This window comes from Protomyctophum parallelum (assembly GCF_964188405.1).
Source record: "Protomyctophum parallelum genome assembly, chromosome: 4".
Lineage (NCBI taxonomy): Eukaryota > Metazoa > Chordata > Actinopteri > Myctophiformes > Myctophidae > Protomyctophum > Protomyctophum parallelum.
Window position 1 is genome coordinate 664,451 of NC_139700.1, and position 21,609 is coordinate 686,059.

General features: G+C 44.4%; 1 protein-coding gene across 1 annotated transcript; it reads right to left on the minus strand.

Moving 5' to 3' along the window:
• Nucleotides 1-1,711: 1,711 nt before the first annotated feature.
• On the minus strand, nt 1,712-21,588 carry LOC310858017 (cyclic nucleotide-gated channel beta-1-like; the record flags this gene model as incomplete). The annotated part of the gene is made up of 18 exons (XM_083764064.1): nt 1,712-2,179; nt 3,625-3,826; nt 3,953-4,099; nt 4,235-4,353; nt 5,349-5,432; nt 6,194-6,291; nt 7,634-7,793; nt 8,367-8,508; nt 10,913-11,035; nt 11,572-11,636; nt 11,824-11,910; nt 12,179-12,229; nt 12,694-12,902; nt 14,750-14,863; nt 14,897-14,950; nt 16,667-16,824; nt 17,209-17,316; nt 21,557-21,588. 18 exons carry the CDS (start codon nt 21,586-21,588, stop codon nt 1,991-1,993), a joined length of 2,142 nt encoding a protein of 713 aa, XP_083620190.1. The 3' UTR covers nt 1,712-1,990.
• Between the last annotated feature and the right edge of the window lie 21 nt (nt 21,589-21,609).

The following is a 21,609-nucleotide window of genomic DNA, read 5'->3' on the forward strand; positions in this document are numbered from 1 at the left end:
TGGCAGCAGGATTAGAGCTGCTTGAACTAAGAGTAGGACAGACTGATGGGGCTGCAATAATAACCAAACTATCTACAAACATAACAAAAATAACAAAAAAATAACCACATGAACTATAGCATCCTTTTTCTGGGATGAACATTCGGCAAAAATAGATGATATATTCTGTAATAAAAAACAGTTACTTTTCAGGATTCAAATAAAAAAAGAAAAACGGCAAAAGCACCAGATAGACAAGCTCAAAATGTGTCACTTCACTCCGCATTTCGAGCTTGTAGATCTGCTACTTTTTATGCTTTTGTGTGACATGTTGGCCTATGGATGATGTTTTCAACCATTTCGATAAAGGGCCACTATTTATTGTAGTGTGTACATAGAGAAACATTAGGGGGCCTACTGTAAAGCCTGGGGGACTCTGGACAGTACAAGTAGTTAAAACCTTCACATAAGAATACTTTTCTTTTTTTATAATAATTAACATTTTCTGCATTTCAGCAACATTGCTGCATTTTACATTTACATGATATATATATATATTTTATTTTAAAGAAAATAAAAAAGAAAATGTCATTAGGTTAAACATAAAAAACCCCAAATATATTTACATTATTATACAAATCATACCAAACATAAAACATCATGAACATAAAAGTATGCAAAGTCCTGTGTACTTACATGTTCCTATAGTTCCTATAGTCTTCATTCTATAGCTTTAACCAGAGCCATAGACTAAGTTACGACAACTCTGTTCACTTCATGGGGCCAGGCTCTTCTACATAGACTAGAAGTTTATGGAATGCATTGGAGTCTATGGGCTCGCGCGAGTACATGAACCACTGTTTTCTTCCCCCCCAATGTCGTAACTCTGTCTTACTCTATGGCTCTGGCTTTAACCAGCTATAGTCATGATAAGAATCTGAACGCCAATAGCTTCAGGTGGAACCATTTTGAAAATAGAAACTGTAGCCTACTCATCACAGTTCAAGCTACAGTACATACATTTACTGACAAAACACTTAAGGCAAAATGTAGCTTCAAGTTTACAAAGAAACTGTAAACATATAGTAATGAACAACAACAACAACAAAAGCATGTGACCTTGTGAAACCTTTAGACATTCAAAGCTGAAATTGTTTATTATATGGGGTAGCTATGTAGCTATGCCACGAAAGGTATACTCTTCACCAGGCGACACTGAATTCAATTTGAGCTGTACATTTAAAGTACAGTAACTGCACTGAAAACAAGTTTTACATTTATGAAGGGGGTGACAGGTTTGCTCCCAGGTAAACATTATGTATTGAAAACAAATATATTGGCTTGGGGTGAAAGCATGCACATGCACACACACACACCGTGATCCTACAGTATGTGATAAGCATCAATGTCTGAATTTGGACTATCTCTCTGAAATGGACGGCCATAGATGAAGGGTTAGAGAGCCTGCAAAGCCTCCAAAGGTTTGATTCCAGGTTTCAGTAATGTGTCAAGGTGTCCCTGAGCAAGACACTTTACCCCTAACTGCCCCCCCCCCCCTCTCTGAGGCACAGCCCCCGTAGTGCCCACTGTTCCAGTAACCTATGGGTTAAATGCAGATAATGCATTTCACTGTATATACAAATATATAGTGACAAATACCACAAAGAGAGTGCAGATTATATTATGAATATAAACACATAAGCACAATGTTTACTTTTCTTTGCAGATTAAACTTGTAGATGATGTAGATTACACCTAAAAGTACAGCAGAGCGTAAAATAGAGAGACAGGATGGGTAGGGAGCGTGAAAACGTTAGAATATAATCATGGTTTGATAATCATGTCTCTCTCTCCCTCTCTCTCTCTCTCTGTCTGTCTCTCAGCACAGAGGTTCTCAAAGTGTGACCCGGGGACCTCTAGGAGTCTTTGAGGGAGTTCCAGGGCGGTCCGCAGCAATGCTATACTCAAAGTCCGCTGCCAATCACATTTCAGTGGACAACTGCTCTCGTGTTCACAACTTCTTTTTCCCTTTCCTCTTCCCTCCCTCTTTCTCCTCTTCCTCCTTGACGGGGGGCGTGTCCTCGTCGGAGGCGCTCATGCCGTGGCAACCGGACGCAGAGCGAATCACGGGAGGGCTGCGCGAAGCGGCTGAGGGGTGAGAGTCAGGTGCCGGGCTGGTGACTGGCGACGAGATGGAGGGCTGCAGGGATTGATTAGTCAATCACACAATCAATAAACATAAACACTACAAGATATATAAAAAGCTAAAAATCACACCGTGTGAAGTGAGGGGCGCCGCTCTTATCATTATACATCATCTCATGAACAACTGAATTAATGTGATGGGTTATAGCCGATTTGCTCGTCTACATATGACGTACATTTTCCCTTCATTGTCAATGGCATTTAATGTTCGTGTTGCCACACATTCACGTCATATTTGGTGGACATTCGGTGGACGTCTCAATATTTTCATTGCAAATGGCAAATATTGAGACGAGGGACAACATTTTCGTTATATTTGGCGGACATTTGACCTAATTTCTCCTTTCATTGTCAATGGCAAATATTGAGACGTGTGGGGACAAAAGCTGTATATAGGAGGGGATAGCGCCCCTCAAAAAACAAAAAATCACACCGTGTGAAGCGAGGGGCGCTCTTATCATCTTACATCATACATCATCACGCCAACCAATCACAATTTGCGTCATCACTTTTTCCGTCTTCACTTTTCTGCCCTCGGTTTTATCTTCAATGTATTTTGCTCAGCCAATCAAATCATCACTACGGGGTGATCCGCCAATCACAAGACAATGTTTGCGTTCACACAAACGCGGGAAGCTGGGCATAGGAGGGGCTAGCCGTCAGAGTTACAGAAACATAAGGTTCCATTTGGTTCCTAACTATCCTGTAGCTGGGGGACCCCCTGGAACTCCCTCAAGGACCCCTGGGGGTCCCCCGGACCCCAATTTGGGAACTACTGGCTTAAAGCAAACACTAAAAGTCCATAGAATTGGCTACCAGGCTGAAGTTCAAGTATAGTGCCTGAGAGACCTCCCTTTCTGTCTCCCCAGAACTTAAATGATGCCTACTCCAAACCTAGAAGCTTTTTGAGTGGTGCAACCACTCCAAGGAACAGCAATGTCCGTGTTCACCTATGTGACATTAATGAGCCAGTATAATGAGTACCAGTAGGGGGCGCTGTTGCCAGAAACAGAGAGAGAGAGATAGTATTAGTGCTGCACGTACTGTTGCCTGCTAATGAGAGATAGAGAGAGAGAGAGAGAGAGGGGGGGGGAGAGAGGGGAGTTGCACCACTCAGTTCACACGGGTGTGATTTCTTTTAACCCATTCTGACCTGAGATCAGATTCATACAAGGTTTCCACTGGACACACACTGGTCTGATGAACCCATTCTGACCTGAGATCAGATTCTAAAAAATGTCAGTCGTTCTTCGATTTTTCAAAAAATAGCAGACCTACAAGCTCGTATCGCGCCACTCGGTGGCGCGATATGAGCTTGTAGATCTGCTATTTTTCAATAGCTAAAGCATAACATGATGCCAACACCAAAATGGGTGCCCGGTCAGAATGGGTTAAGTGAATCCGTTTATTCCTTAGGTTGTACAGTGTGTAGACGTTTACCTGTAGTGAGATGCTGGACCTGCTGGTTCTCTCCCTGACTTTGGCCATGGCTCCTTTCAGTCCAGAGGACCTCTGGCTGAGCTCCAGGGCCGCTCGGAGCAGCCTGGGGGTCTCAGGCCGCGCAGGGAGCGCCTGGGCCTGCTCGGGGGGCTCGTCAGCCTCTGGTTTTGGCTCAGGTTTCTTTCCCTTGTTTAGCATCTTCCTGTAGAATCACGAAGGGCTTTATCTGTCACTTACATACACGTGCGTGCGTGCGTGCGTGCGTGCGTGCGTGCGTGCGTGCGTGAGTGCGTGCGTGCGTGCGTGAGTGCGTGCGTGCGTTTCTCACCTAGCCCTCTTGCGGAGCACTTTCTGGGACTCGGGGTAGTGCACCAGGATCTCATTCAGGTCTGTCTTGTCCAGGATGAAGAGGTTCGCGAAGCCATGAGCGATCACATTAGCTGTACGCCTGTTACCCCCGCCCACTGCCAGCAAACTGCCAATCACAGATGATCAACATTAACAACATGCGCAATGGTCAGCCCAGACCCGTAGAGAGAGTGGGGGTTCCAAATTGTACACTGTCAGCGTTATGGGGGTCTAGACTCGAGAGTGTGTAAAACCTGCTCACCTGATTTCTCCGAAGACAGAGCCCGCTCTGAGAGTGACAAACACTGTCTTCCCGTCCGGACCACCGACCACCTGGACCTCCCCCGCTTTGATGATGTACATCTCCCTACCCACCTCCCCCTGGAGAGAGAGAGAGAGAGAGAGATTTAATTGAGACAAACAGAAATACATAAACTGACAGGTTCAATCACCTACACTATTCTACAACTGGCAACACATACTGTACAGCGACACTACACAATGTAAGACATCATCTCTCATGTCTTTATTGAACTTCCATCCACATACAGTAGCAGTAAAAGCAGCCATTCATATACTGTATATTCGGCAGGCAAAATCCAACAGCACAGCACAGCATGTACACAGCTCATAGATGCACCATTGATCTAATCATGCACAATGATTATACAAAACATATAAGAGTGCCGAATAGCGAAAAATCTATATTTCCGCTATTCTTTCAAATAAACACAATGGGATTGTGGTCACAGTATCGATATAGAGGAATTCGGTCAAATATATCGTGATATTAGATTTTGTCTATATTGGCCAGCCCTAGTTAACCCATTCTGAACGGGCACCCATTTTGGTGTCAGCATCATGTTATGCTTTAGCTATTGAAAAATAGCAGATCTACAAGCTCATACGAGCTTGTAGGTCTGCTATTTTTGAAAAAAATCGAAGAACGACTGACATTTTTAGAATCTGATCTCAGGTCAGAATGGGTTCATCAGACCAGTGTGTGTCCGGCGGAAACCTTGTATGAATCTGATCTCAGGTCAGAATGGGTTAAAATACATAATGTTATCCTCACACTGGAAAATGTGCTGTAAATCAGTGGTTCCCAAACCGAACCCAAATTGACACGAATTAGCCCGCGGACTCCCATTTGAAAATATATGCCAGGGACCCCCATAAGAGAAGAGTTTTACGGCTCTAGCAGAGATTCTCCACCCGTGTCATTTGTACACTCTCAGAGTTACAGACCCATAAGGGTCCACTTGGTTCCAAACTATCATTTAGCTGGGGACCCCCTGGAACTCCCTCAAGGACCCCTGGGGGTCCCCGAACCCCACATTGGGAACCACTGATGTAAATCATTGTGTAATCACTACCTTTTTGCAGACATAGTCCCCTGGCAGGTAGACGACAGAGCGCAGGCTCTTCAGCATGTCAAAGATCATCTGTCTGTCACAGCCCTGGAGGTCAACCAAACACCACACGTATGAATGAAAAGGATCTACTGCAGTCAGAAGAACTGCCTTCTTAAGCATGTTTCATATCAGCATGATGTTTTCTTTAAAGATATTCTTTGGCTTTTCATGCCTTTATTGATAGGATGAAAGTAGGAAATGGGGTGAGAGATGCGCGTCTTGCTCAAGGTCAAGGACACTTTGGACACTAAGCCGGGGGTGGGCAACTTTGACGATGGAGTGGGCCACTATATTTTCACACTCACTCCAGAGGGCCACTACATTTTCACACTCACTCCAGAGGGCCACTACATTTTCACACTCACTCCAGAGGGCCACTATATTTTCACACTCACTCCAGAGGGCCACATTGCATATTGCATGAGCTCAGGAGGGTAACTACCTGTCAATGGGGAGTGTTGGCTGGGAGTAGGACTAAGGCCCTGGGCCTATACGTCCTCTCTGAGTGGGGTTGGCTGATGAATGAATATCAACATCCTAACCTTAATCCAGTTTAATAATGAACTAAATACAAATACATTGGACATAAATAGACCTACTATTAAGCTACTATTATCATTTAGCTACAAATGTAAACGGAAGTAATTAAAGCGGGTCATGTTTGCATGTTTGGAATGGTAACAGCTGAAATCAATAATGTATCAGTATTCCAAAATTAACCTGCGGGCCGCATTAAGTGAAGGTGGGGGCCTCCGGGCCGCCAGTTGCCAACTTGCCCATGTATGCGAATAAGCCAATTCAAATACCTGAAACAGAGGAACTTTGCTGACGATGGAGTAGTTGACGTCTATAGCGATGTCCAGACGCATCTTATCCGGTAGCTGAGTCAGCAACTCCTGCTCGTCTGGAGGACAGAGACAGACAGACAGACCATTTATTTATGTCCATGCACACAAAGGAGATGCATACAAAGACACAAATATTAAATATTAAATCATGGCATGTGTTTTCATGGTACAATAGTCAATAGGCATGTCACTAGGCCAGGGCCCTGAGGTCAGCTGACCAGCTGCTCCTGACTGTGCCCAACACCAATTACAGATCCAGAGGCGACCATGCTTTTTCAGTGGCCGGCCCCAACCACTAGAACTGTCTGCCCCATCTGTACAGATAAAGTCTGCCCACTCCTTAAGTAAGTAAGTAGCCATGCCGAGCCATGAGGCCCATAGGGCAGGAGCCTATCTCCTGTTTCTGTAGCGTGAGGCAGCTTGATGTACAAGTACACCCCCTGGACATGACGCTAGTATGTCGCAGGGACTTACCCCCAACCCACCCCTTGATGCTGAGTGTCAAGCAGGGAGGCATTGGGTCCCATTTTTAGAGTCTTTTGTATGGTTGTTTTTATGATCAACACTTCGGTTGACCTTTTGGTCTTTGTAAATGTGCTCTAGAAATAAAGTTTGATTTGATTTAATTAGCCCAGCTCTGAGATGGTATTTAGAAGTGGTTGGTATTTAATGACCTTGGTCATAAAGGCTTCCTCTCTAGGCTATGGTCAAAGGTGCAGGCCATCTCTAATACAGACACTTCATAAACCACAACAACATCCGGTGTATTAGCTGTCAAATATGTAAATATAATAATAATAATAATAATAGCTTGAATTTATATAGCGCCTTTCATGAACCCAAGGACGCTTTACAAAATGTACCGACAACAATCAAAAACTATATGCCATAAGCCTGAGAGAATACATGTATTTTCAAGGCAGCCTTATAAGAGTCCAGTGTTGGAGCATGGCGAATCTCTATTGGAAGAGATTTCCACAGGGTGGGGGCTGCCACACTGAACGCTCTGTCCCCAAAGGTTCTCCTGACTGCCTTGGGGACAGAGAGGAGGTCCAAGTTTGTGGACCGCATGTTCCGTGTCACGGGAGGTTTATGGAGGAGGCCTGAGAGGTACTGAGGAGCCAGGGCTTTTTGACATTTGTAGGTGAGAAGGAGGAGTTTATAATTGATACGGAACTTGACAGGAAGCCAGTGCAGTTGTTTGTGGGTGGGGGTGATGTGCTGCCAAGGCTTGGTGCAGGTTAGAACTCTGGCAGCTGAGTTTTGGACATACTGCAGCCTGTACTTTTTACAGATAAATATGTCTGGGTTATCACAGACACACACACACACACACACACACACACACACACACACACACACACACACACACACACACACACACACACTTGTCCATACCCAGCATGCCTTGCGACTGCCAGGTGTAGTTGTACCAGGTCTTGACGCGGTTCTGGACGTCTTTGGGGATGTTATAGGAGGCCATGTATTTGATGGTGTTGTCCACACAGGTGCGGTAGTAGGTCTGGGCTGACGTGGCCGCACCCACAACGTCACGCATCTGAAATCAACAGGCTAATAATTAGTAAAAACATCACGGTTGACGCGGGTCAAACTGACAGGTAGACCTGTATAACCCATTTTTCACCCCTGTGTCAATTATCGAATGTGATCCTGGGCTCTACACACCCTCCGCCAACCTAGTCCCCATATATGGGGGACATGGGGAGAGCAATGGACTTGAACACATGCTTCCTTCATGCCTGAGTGTCCAAGTCTCTCCTTTAGACCTGACAGGGGGGAGTTTCCAACATTACTGCATGTTTTTTGTGAGGGTACCTACCCCTAGGGGACACGGGGAGAACATGCAAACTCCACACAGAAAGGCCCTTTCGCCAACCCCACCTCGGGTATGGGCACTGATGACGCGGAGGAGGAAACACGCCGCCAGCACCCACAGTGTCCCGAGCGGGATTCGAACCCAGGACCTTCTAGCTGCGAGGCGACAGCACTACCAACTGTGCCACCGTGCCCCTTAGAAGTTGTCTTTCGAAATGATTCGGCAATGACCAGGACCTGACTGTGAGTAACACATTCGCATGGAATGGCAATACATTGATAATGTCAACCTCACCTGACCAATCATGATGGAGAAGGCAAATACTCCAACAAAGTAGTTGATGAGCTGAAAGACGATCTCAAACAGGGTGGTGGGGTCCGGCAGGCCTCCAATGGTGATCAGGGTCTTCACCGCAAAGTAGTAGCAGCGAATGTAGCTGCCGGTTACAGTACAGACAATGAGCACACCAGATACATAAATACAGTAATGAACTGCTTCTCAAGACTTCTCTAGGAGCAAAGATTTTAGTTAAAAATGTTCGCTTTAAAAATATAGCATATTTTTATAGTTTATTTTTCTAAGTTTAAGTTCAGTCAGGACAACTCAAGAATGGATGGAATATATATTTATTGAATACGAATGAGCAATATACGTTGAATTGGATCTGCTTTTAGGTACTGGGATCAGTCCCAACCATAGGTACTCCGAATCCCCCGTACCTAACAGCAGATCCAAAACGACAGATAGTAGCTGGGGTGGAGGAGGTTGAGCAGCAAAAGTTTAAGCAGGCAGCAGCGCAGCAGAATCAGTGTGTGCAGCAGCGAACAAGCAAGCAGATTGAGCAGTGCAAACTTCCAGTTTAAATAGCCGGTATGAAAATGGGATGAGTGTATGATTGGATGAAGTGAATCATGGGAACGTGATGCTGAGGCGGACCAATCAAAGGGCCAGCAGCAACTGCACTGAGTTTCCTGGCAGAATTTGCTCTGCGCCTGTCCGTGACAGGCGCTTATGCTCATTTTCGTGATTTTTCAATAACAATAACAGATCAATACAAGCTCATCTACAAACTCATCTAAAATAGCAGATCTACAATCTCATCTACAAACTCATCTAAAATAGCAGATCTACAAGCTCATCTACAAGCTAGATCTGGTATCTTTGAATAGCCAAAGTATAACCCATTCTGACCGGGCACCCATTTTGGTGCAGCATCATGCTATGCTTTAGCTATTTAAAAATAGCAGATCTACAAGCTCATATCGCGCCACCGAGTGGCGCGATACGAGCTTGTAGGTCTGCTATTTTTTGAAAAATCAAAGAGCGACTGACATTTTTAGAATCTGATCTCAGGTCAGAATGGGTTAATCAGACCAGTGTGTGTCCGGCGGAAACCTTGTATGAATCTGATCTCAGGTCAGAATGGGATAAAATACCGCACCGGAGCACACTCGCCTATTATTTTGCATTGCACAGTGCGCTCAGTGCGCTATTTCCGAACGCGGCCCAAAGGATGGGTGGACAGACCCGCCCCCTGCTATTCATTTCAATGGAAGTTGCTCAGTGGCGTTTTGAAGCACCCGGAAGAACGCTCTACTAACGCATTTTTTTCCGATTTGGTGCCCAAAAGTGCTCAATGTTAAAGCCAGGTGCACGGGGTTTCCTTGTGCTAGATGCACGGGCCCGCCTGCAGTCCCTGCTCTGAACAGTAGGTTTTAGTGCGTCAATGCTGCTCAGCCTTTCTGGGGGCTTGGGTCTACCCCCTGGTCAGCCTTTCTGGGGGCTTGGGTCTACCCCCTGGAAAAATATATCATTACTTTGTTTCACCAATTATTTGGGGCCCACTGTACAATACTCTCGCAGCCCCGACCCACATGGGTTGGGAATGGCAAGCTTAAAAGGACACTTCACCCCTTTTGAAATCAGAACTTATTTTAATGATGTTTGGGAGACAAGAAAAACATGATGTCACTGTACTGGGCTCACTTCCTTCCTGGACTATAATTCCCATAGTCTCGCGTATAGCCAGACAAGCTATTCCACAATCTCCGAATGCTATATAGAGTCTGGAACTACAACTCCCAAAATCTGAGTAAGGAAGCTGCCATTTCTGTTCACCAAAATATATTTTTAAATATTTTTTAGAGCTTATTTTTTCATTTCCATTTCTGCTTTGCAGAAAGCTATATATGCTTAGATGTTCTTTATTTATATTAGGATAAATTTGACTGTAAAGACAAAAGGCGAAACGGAAGTGGGGAGGAGGCTCCACTTCCAGAAATTGCGACTGTCTGGCAACAGTCTGGCAATGGGAGACCATAATTCCCATAATGCTTTGGTGCACTGCTCTTCCTTGTGGATAGGGGAGGGCTGTCTTACCGAGACAACATAGTCCAAGGACTGTCTAAAGAGGACGGGACGCGGAGACCGTAAGGGCGCCGCCATGTTGCTCACATGGTGCTCCATGGAAGGAAAGAAACATGCGCAATGGGCTTTATGCAGCCATCACTTCCTCGTTCAGCTTGGTTCAGCTTCCTTGGTCTCAACTGCGCATGTTCCTTTCCTTCCATGGAGCACCATGTGAGCAACATGGCGGCGCCCTTACGGTCTTCGCTTCTTGTCCTCTTTAGACAGTCCTTGACATAGTCCAGGAAGTAAGTGAGCCCAGACATGACATCATGGACACTTTGAAATACTAAAATATCTAAAAAAAAACACATATTACCCACATAAAGACCCCCAGGAAAGTGTTCTAAATCTTCTAAACGACATTAAAATATATATTTTTAGAAAAAAGGGTGAAGTGTCCCTTGAAATGACTGTGTGTGTGTTCTACCAACCTGTTGCCCTTCCCATCATAGACCCACTTGGTAGAGCCCAGTCCTTCATAGGCGGAGCCCCAGTAAAACAGACAGGCATTAATATGGAGACAATACAGAAGGTAGGTGGTGGTGCGGATCACTCTGGGGGAAGAGGAATGGGATATACACACAGTACAGTAGGACAGTGGCTCTTAAAAGGAACCCCATAACTCTGGGAGGATACAAATGGAGCCATTTGGTTCTGTTTGTACACTCAGAGTTACAGACCTGTAAAGGGTCCGAACCCTGCAGGTCCGTGGACGACACTTTGAGAACCATTTACACAGTATGGGACAGTTGTTGGAGCCTCTGTTCAGACTCGCAGCCTAAATCACATTTTCAATCCAGATTGATGTTATGCACTCCGGAGGCTGATTCCAAATCTGATTAGCAAAAATCTGCTTTCGTGTTTATTTGTTTTTTTTGCTGTTCAGAATGCACAAAAACAATGTGAATGGCCACAAATCAGATTAGGTCAAAACAGGGCTTTAGTCTGCAGCACAGCCTACTTATTGTGGAACAGCAGTTTGGCTAAAGCTTATGAGAACAAACTCCAACAAGAAGGATGTGCATCATAAAAGGATAACATGGTGCTCATGCTAGTATACAGGAAGCTAGTATGACAAGCAGCATCTCACCTATAGACGTAGGCTTTGGTCAGGATGGCTTCTAGGCGCTCATTGAACTCAAAGAAGGAATTGATCTGAAGACGCATTAATGACAGCAGAGATAAACATTTGTCTAAGAGCTATAGCAAATTATAGTTGATATTGTCGTAAAAGCAGATTGTTGCTGATAACTAGCAAGAATCCTCCATCAACCTATCACATCTCATCATACTCTTCTCTAACAACATTGCCAAATGTCAGGGGACAGTACTAGTGGCTCACCTTTAGCAGTCTTGGGAAACGAAGAAGAGGATTGATGCCAGTTTTGAAGTAGAATAACTCCAATGGAACCAGGCTGGCCACATCCATCTGAAACCCAGATCCATCAGATCCATTAGACCAACCAGACAGACAGACGGACAAGACAGACAGACAGACAGACAGACAGACAGACAGACAGACAGACAGACAGACAGACAGACAGACAGACAGACAGACAGACAGACAGACAGACAGACAGACAGACAGACAGACAGACAGACAGACAGACAGACAGACAGACAGACAGACAGACAGACAGACTGACTGACTGACTGACTGACTGACTGACTGACTAGACTAGACTAATTTCCTTTACCTTAAAACGTGTCGTTTTCATGTAATTCTTTCTCATGTCCTTTTTGTCACACTGTAACAAAAACAAAACATTGTGTTAAAATCAGCTGTGTGGGGAAAAGGCCCACTGGAATCTTATACAATACTTCTTTAAGCCTACTTTTAAAAGATGACATTGTAGCAGATCTCAGGTCAAGTTCATTCCATTGCAATGCCACTTCAATAATATTTTCTGATTGTATAAAGTCAGGCATTTCTGAGCTTGTAGAACGGCTATGTTCGAATAAACATAGTCTAAAACAGCGTTAATAATCATAATAAAAATCGAAATCTGCAAAGTAAGCTACAAAATCTGTTGAATAATTGTAGTGGAAAAGTACAAGATTTGCCTCTGATATGTAAAGGAGTAGAAGTATATAGAATATTGAAAAAAGGAAATAGTCGAGTAAAGTGAAATCACCCCAGAATTGTACTGTAGTTCTTGAGTAAAATGTACTCCGGTTACCTTCCACCATTGGTGGCCATGCATGCACTCACCACGATGTCTCCGCCTCGTACAAACTGCAGGCGCGGTTGGAAGACGGTGATGTCCAGGATGTAGACCAGGTCACAGAGGTAGTCGGTCAGCAGCCAATAGTAGATGTTGTCTGGGGTCTGGTAGGGGAAGGCCCAGCGCACCGGGATGAACCACACGTTCCAGTTCCACGCCAGAGTCACCAGCAGCAGCCACAGCACATAGCTTAGATCTGCAAGGGACAGAAATACAGCCTTATCTGATCTGCAAGGGACAGAAATACAGCCTTATCTGATCCGCAAGGGACAGAAATACAGCCTTATCTGATCCGCAAGGGACAGAAATACAGCCTTATCTGATCTGCAAGGGACAGAAATACAGCCTTATCTGATCTGCAAGGGACAGAAATACAGCCTTATCTGATCCGCAAGGGACAGAAATACAGCCTTATCTGATCCGCAAGGGACAGAAATACAGCCTTATCTGATCTGCAAGGGACAGAAATACAGCCTTATCTGATCCGCAAGGGACAGAAATACAGCCTTATCTGATCCGCAAGGGACAGAAATACAGCCTTATCTGATCCGCAAGGGACAGAAATACAGCCTTATCTGATCTGCAAGGGACAGAAATACAGCCAACAGCACATAGCTTAGATCTGTAAGGGACAGAGATGCAGCCATATTATCTGATCTGTAAGGGACAGAAATGCAGCCTTATTATCTGATCTGTAAGGGACAGAAATGCAGCCATATTATCTGATCTGCAAGGGACAGAAATAAAGCCTTATTATCTGATCTGCAAGGGACAGAAATAAAGCCTTATAATCTGATCTGCAAGGGACAGAAATACAGCCAACAGCACATACTGTAGCTTAGATCTGTAAGGGACAGAAATACAGCCAACAGCACATAGCTTAGATCTGCAGGGAGATACTGTACATGGAGGGATGTATGAGAAAACATACGTTTTTTCCGCATTTCTGGATATGCGAAATGATGAGCCCAGAAAACATGCATATCATGGTGGAAACCTATGTCCTGTACTTTTCAGGAAATGGTCAAATGAACAGATCCCATGCGGTGATTTTTTTTGCCAAGCGTGTTAATGAATCAATAGCGCGTTAATGATTAAAACATGCCTACATTGTAAATTGTAATGTTAGAAAACCCACAGACAGACTCAATCACTTAAACTTTCCCTTTTACATTTTTCTTTTTTAGATTCAACATACAGTAGCTGTTGGTTTGCCCCAAATGGTTCTCTGGCAATGGAGGTGAAAGATAGGAATGGAAAGATAGGAATGGAGATGGGGAGAGAAAGAGAGATGCCAGCAAAGGATGGACGAACGGATGGATGGCAGATGTCTAGGATAACTCCTCAAAGCACAGTAGATTTGTCCTCTGCCACAAAACAGAAAAGTCTTCATTTGATTTGATTGGCAAATCTGCTGCTGAGTCAGTCAAATAAAGGCAAGCTATACAGGAAAGTCAACCGGGACAGGAAACAGGGTATGCCACCTTATGGACAACTTAAAGGGACACTTCACCCTTTTTGCAAAAACATATATGTTAATGACGTTTAGAAGCTTTAGAACACTTTCCTGGGGGTCTTTATGTGTGTAATATGTGGTTTTAGATATTTTAGATTGTAGCAGTGAGCCTGTTGTCTCTGATGTCATGGACACTGGGCTCACTTCCTTCCTGGACTACATGTTGTCTCAGTAAGACAGCTCTCCCCCTATCCACAAGGAGGAGCAGTGCACCAAAGAATTATGGGAATTGTAGTCCAGGAAGGTAGTGAGACCAGTGTCCATGACATCAGAGACAACAGGCTCACTGCTACAATCTAAAATAACTAAAACCACATATTACACACATAAATACCCCCAGGAAAGTGATCTAAAGCTTCTAAACGTCATTAACATATATTTCTTTGCAAAAAGGGTGAAGTGTCCCTTTAAGCAAAGAGATTATTACAATACATTTCCGCATGGTTTGGATAAACAACGTTCCACTCTGCGGTGTTAATAGACTATCAGGCTTTAAACGGGAGCATGCAGGCAGGCAGGGCTCTCACTGGTAAAAGGGTCGATGCTGGCAGGGAAGCGGTAGTGCATAAGGGCTCGTATGCACCGAGGAGGTTTCACCTTGCGGGAGCACCGAGACTGCTCCTCCTCATCCTCCTCCTCATCCGGTACCCCTCCTCTTCCTCCTCTCGACGCACCTGCCTGGGCCTCCTTGTGGTCCCCGGGACCAGGGGGCGGTGCCTGAGGAGGAGCTGAAGGTCACAGAAAAGGTGAGAGGTCAAAACAGGGCAATGGTCGGTCACCGAATACAAGGCCCAATCTAGTGTGTCCACTTTGGAAGAAGTACTTTTTACTTAGGTAGAAGTAGCAGTGGCGCAATATACGGTACAACTACTCTATTGTGAGCATTGTGAGCTTGTAAATCGGCTACTTTTCAATAGCAAAAGTATACTGAAAAATGAAAAACTCCCGCACACATTCAGTCGAAAAATATTATTAAGGGAACAGCAACGTTTTCGGTCTTATTCGACCTTCATCAGGCTATCTTTAACCCATTCTGACCTGAGATCAGATTCTAAAAATGTCTATTACATCCTGACAGTTTCATTATTAACCCATTCTGACCTGAGATCAGATTCTAAAAATGTCTATTACATCCTGACAGTTTCATTATTAACCCATTCTGACCTGAGATCAGATTCTAAAAGTGTCTTCGATTTTTCAAAAATAGCAGACCTACAAGCTCGTATCGCGCCACTCTGTGGCGCGATATGAGCTTGTAGATCTGCTATTTTTCAATAGCTAAAGCATGACATGATGCTGACACCAAAATGGGTGCCCGTTCAGAATGGGTTAACTCTGCGTGTACAAATGGAACCAAATGGACACTTACGATGGGTCCTTCTGGTTACATTCGTACACTCTCAGAGTTACAGTACCGACCTGTTATAATGGTTATTCAGGTCTAGCTCTTTGTGAATTTCTGGTAACATTGTTGTCCACTTATTTTGTACGTTTTGTATGTCAGAAATGTCCACCACAAGCCCGGCATGGTGATGACCACTCCTGACAATAATGTGTCCAGTGTCGGCCTTATATATGTTTCAATCGTTTCAATTGAAACGGGCCTCGAGTCTCCAGGGGCCTCCCTGAAAAAAAGAAATAGTAGTAGTAGTAATAAGTATAAGTGTGTTGTTTGGTTGTAATTGTTCCCACTTCCCAGTGTGTGCACTCACTGCACTAGCAGCGCTGACAGTTGCGATTGCATCATTGTGTATAGCCAATGCTGCCTTCCAGTTATACCTTAAAGTAAAAAAATAATTTATCAAGCAAGCTGCTTTTGTGTATTTTCTACTTGGCTGTGTATGCTGTTCATGCTTTGAAGTCCGATAATACACACTGACAATTTTTTTTAAATTATGAATGATTAAAATTATGACGTCATGAACGGGGCCTCCCGATCCTTAACCCATTCTGACCTGAGATCAGATTCATACGAGGTTTCCGCCGGACACACACTGGTCCTGATGAACCCATTCTGACCTGAGATCAGATTCTAAAAATATCAGTCGTTCTTCGATTTTTCAAAAAATAGCAGACCTACAAGCTCGTATCGCGCCACTCGGTGGCGCGATACGAGCTTGTAGATCTGCTATTTTTCAATAGCTAAAGCATAACATGATGCCGACACCAAAATGGGTGCCCGGTCAGAATGGGTTAAGGCCGCCCCTGAATGTGTCACTCACAGGCCCGGCATGGTGATGACCACTCCTGACAATGTGTCACTCACAGGCCCCGGCATGGTGATGACCACTCCTGACAATGTGTCACTCACAGGCCCGGCATGGTGATGACCACTCCTGACAATGTGTCACTCACAGGCCCGGCATGGTGATGACCACTCCTGACAATGTGTCACTCACAGGCCCCGGCATGGTGATGACCACTCCTGACAATGTGTCACTCACAGGCGTCGACGCTGTCGTCCTCATCGGAGCTGTCCAGCTCTATGAGCTTCTCCTTGGCTTTCTCCGTTCGCTCCTTGAACATCTTGACCAGCTCCTGAAGACGCTCGTTGACCACTGCACTGGTCTGACTGGCCGAAGACGCTGGGCGCTCTTTCAAACTGGGGAAACACAAGGCAGGAACCATGGTCAACAGTGTTGTTTTAGTAGGAATAAACACATAGACGCACGCAGCAGGAAGGAAGCAGACTGAAAAGATGGAGGAGCCAACCCGAGTTGCTGTTTAACAAAAAAGGTAGGTTGTGCCCCCACTTTTTTTTTACCAAATGCCTATGACACTCGATGGCTGTCTGATAAGTACACGGTACATACAGGGTCAGGAAAAAAATCCAACATACTGCATGCGTGCGTGCGTACGTGCATGTGTGGGTGTCATGCAAGTGCGTACATAAGTCTGTGTGTGTGCGCATTTGTGCATGCATATGTGTGCATGAGTGTGCAAACTGTGTGTGTGTGTGTGTGTGTGTGTGTGTGTGTGCACTCACATGTCATCTGTGCTGTGAAGGCTGGTCTGGCTGGGCCATGCTCTGACAGGGCCACGCCCTCCTCCTTCATCATCATCATCCTCACTTTGAGAGTGACCACGCCTCCAGCTGCCACCATCACATACGCAACAACGACGATAATGATTATTAAAAAGATTGTCTTGCAAAATTTCCATTTTGTTACGTCGTCGCCGTTGGGCGAAAACCTAAGTATGCCCAAAAATAAACTTCTCAGGAAATGGAAATTTGCTTTCCAATGTATCCAAAGTAGTTACTATTTAGTCACAAGCTCTTGTTAATACTTTTCATCTGTAAAACCCACAGCAACTTATTTCTGTGAAAGATGTTTTTTACGTGAGATGCAGACGAATAAAAGACGTTGACTTGAGATCATGAGCGTGCATTGAAATTGAAATTGATTATTTATGATGACACATGCAACACATTCTGCACAATGCATGGATTCAGGCACGTGCACACATAGACCTCAAAGGGAGCTTCAGTCCCTATCCTTTTACCCGTCTGTAAAACAACTGCCCTCTCCAGACCATGAATGCAGCATTTACTATGTTGAAAGAAATGCAAATGCAAGGCAGCATTCAGGAGAATCGCTTTTTTTCCGAAGTCTCTTGAACTTGAACGCAGCATTTTGTGTTTAACTAATTTGCTTCGAAATCTATGTGGTACACCGCATCTCCACTAGCTAAAGAGTGCTGGGTTTCCCCCCGAAAATAGCTGATCTAAAGCTCTCAACGCGTCGCAACGTGACGCGTTGTGAGCTTGTAGATCTGCTATTTTTGCTATTTCTTTGCCCAAAAGGTATTTCAGACCCTGCCTCTCTAACACTCTCTGCACGTCCCTGCATGGATTCATGAACCCAAACCACACCAAAGGGCGGAGACGGGATTTTAGCGTTGGTCCCAGCCGTGTGATAATGTCCTGTTGCACGTCGACCCAAGTGATTCAACTGATTCAATTCAATGGCCCAAACCATTGGTGCCCAACCTTTTTATACTGAATACCACCTAAGACAATATTTGTCTCTATACCACCATAATAAATAACCTTTATTGTTTGTTTATTTAGTTAACCCATTCTAGGCGGGCACCCATTTTGGTGTCGGCATCATGTTATGCTTTAGCTATTGAAAAATAGCAGATCTACAAGCTCATATCGCGCCACCGAGTGGCGCGATACGAGCTTGTAGGTCTGCTATTTTTTGAAAAATCGAAGAACGACTGACATTTTTTAGAATCTGATCTCAGGTCAGAATGGGTTCATCAGACCAGTGTGTGTCCGGCGGAAACCTCGTATGAATCTGATCTCAGGTCAGAATGGGTTAAAATACAGGAGTGTATACCTGCCCTTTTTGTGAGTGGTGGGTTGGGCCAGAGGTTGGGAACCAGTCTGGCCCAACCCACACCAAAGGGTCGCCATGCAACTCCTCGCAAACCATTTGCTTGCAAGGAGTTGCATGGCGACCCATTGGTGTGGTTTGGGCTTATACGCAGTCTGCCATTATTCACTGAGGTCATGCATATAGATCCATGGATTTATGGAGTGATTGATCACTGCTTGATTTGAGGGACGGATGAATAGAAACAGGATCAATATTTATTGGTTGGGAATCTTGGGATAGCTTACATCCTCATCCGAATAGACCTATGATTCCTTCCATAGAGCGTGAGTTTGGGTTGTGAGATTGTTTGTACGAAAAAGAGCGAGAGAGAGAGAGAGAGAGGGGGGGGGGGGGTAATTGAGACAAACATAAATACAGGTTCACCTACACTATTTTACAACAGGTAACACAATGACAATACACTTGTAAGGTCAACTCTCATGTTTTAATTGAACTTCACTATAAACATTATAGTGACATCCACATGAAAAAGGGGGCGTTCATAAGCCGGGCAAAAGCCAACAACAGCACATCACTGCACAGTGCACACAGCTCATAGATGCAACGCGCCATGCAGCACAGCACAGCACAGCACAGCACACACAGCAAGTACACACAGCACAGCACAGCACAACACAGCACAGTACAGTACAGTACAGTACAGTACAGTACAGTACAGTACAGTACAGTACAGTACAGTACAGTACAGTACAGCACAGCACAGCACAGCACAGCACAGCACAGCACACACACAGCAAGTACACACACAGCACAGCACAGCACAGCACAGCACAGCACAGTACAGTACAGTACAGTACAGTACAGTACAGTACACACAGCAAGTACACACACACACACACAGCACAGCACAACACAACACAGCACAACACAACACAACACAACACAACACAACACAACACAGATGCTATATTCATTTCATTTTTACATTTTGTGACATTTTGTTCAGTTTGACCCACCAGTTTGTTTTGGAGATATGACTTATAGAGCATATGTCTTGCAAAAAACAGCGAGTTGAGAAAACAGGCTTGAAAAGGTTCACTTCTGTGGACTCTAACATTACACCTAGCTACATGTTTGAGCACGTGTTACATATTTACATGTCGATTTCAGCTCTGATATTTCAAAAAGAGTCACATATCAAAAAGAGTCACATTTGTGAATTCTTACAGCATACATAAAAGGAAAATAAATATGTGTTTTCTGCAGAAACTCTTACTCTTACTCTTACAAAATAAAAAAAACGATTCTAATTCACAAAATTGTGAAAGTCAACTTTTCTGCAGGAGACAGGCAAAAATATGGATAAAATGATATTAGGAAAACTGAAACCAGGACACAACACAGCATGCACAGCACAACACAGGCTGCAGAGAAACAAGACTGACAGTAGAGGGCAGCAGATGAACACAAGAAAATGAAGACTCTAGGTGGTCCTTTTTAAGGCAGGGGTCGGGCAACCTTTTTGACATGAAATGCCATGTTTAACATTTATTTCTATTGATAGTGTGCCATATCAACAATAAGTTTAATTATGACACTGATTTTGATTGCCCATGGGCTATACAGCACATATGGATAATGGAAATTCTTGGCCGATACTGATGTTTAAAATAACAATTCAGCCGATAGCCGATTGTTGTTGTTTTTATTCCCCCCTTTTGCCAGAGGAACACATACGTCTTCAATACAAGAAATACATGTTCTGAATCTACAGCTTGGTAGACTACAGATAACCAACACACCAACATAGCCAATGCAAATTGTATGCATCAACAACAGATAAACATCGGCTACTTACTGCCATCGGTTAATGTCAGTTTAATTTGCCGATACCGATAACAGCAATATCGGCTGATAGCGATTATGTGGCCGATACATCGGTGCATCCCTAGACTTAACCTATCTCCTAGGCCTCACTCACAACTTTCGATCTAGCATACAACATTGATGCATGCTAGATTTAAGCAAGATGTAAGTGTCATGGCCGCCCCCAATGCATTTCCAATGGAAGTCACATGGTTTGATACAACATTTTGGACTGCAAGCTGTTTGTATGGCTTTCGGCTGTGTTTCGACTGCCCCCCTCCTCCCCCTCATACAACACAAATGTTGTGTCGAACCATGTGACTCCCATTGGAAATGCATTGGGGCAAGTATCACACCCTTTGTATACAACAAGCATAGGTCAGTCTGTTGCGAAGGTGTGAGTGAGGCCTGAGTGAGGCCGAAGAGTGAATCATAGAGGTGTGTAAACCCATTCTGACCTGAGATCAGATTCATACGAGGTTTCCACTGGACACACCCTGGTCTGATTAACCCATTCTGACCTGAGATCAGATTCTAAAAAATGTCAGTCGTTCTTCGATTTTTCAAAAATAGCAGACCTACAAGCTCGTAGCGCACCACTCGGTGGCGCGCTATGAGCTTGTAGATCTGCTATTTTTCAATAGCTAAAGCATAACATGATGCCAACACCAAAATGGGTGCCCGGTCAGAATGGGTTAATGATGTGAAGCCATACGGAACAGCACATTGCAGACAACTTACATCCATCCATTATTACTGCATATGATTGGATTCAATGCCGTAATGAGGTTGTACGGTTTTCAAGGTTTGCAATGTTTAGTTGTAATTTGTTTTGTTTTATTGTTTACATTGTACAATAATGATTGTGACATGCATCTGTGTCGGGAGCCCCTCGAAAACGAGATGGTACATCTCAAGGGGTCTTTTTTTCCTAATAAAGAATCATCACCGCAAAACATGTATGTCATCCATACACGCACGCACGTCTTAATCTTTACATGTTGTTTTACTGCAGACGTCACGCATGCCGGGAGGGGAGGGGGGGGGGGGGGGGGGGGGAGCAGATGGAACACGAAGTATGAATACTTCATTCAATGACAATCAAAAGAAAACAGATGTTACCCAATGTTGACGCGGGGCTTAATAGATGGCATTTTAACCAATCTGCATGGTAA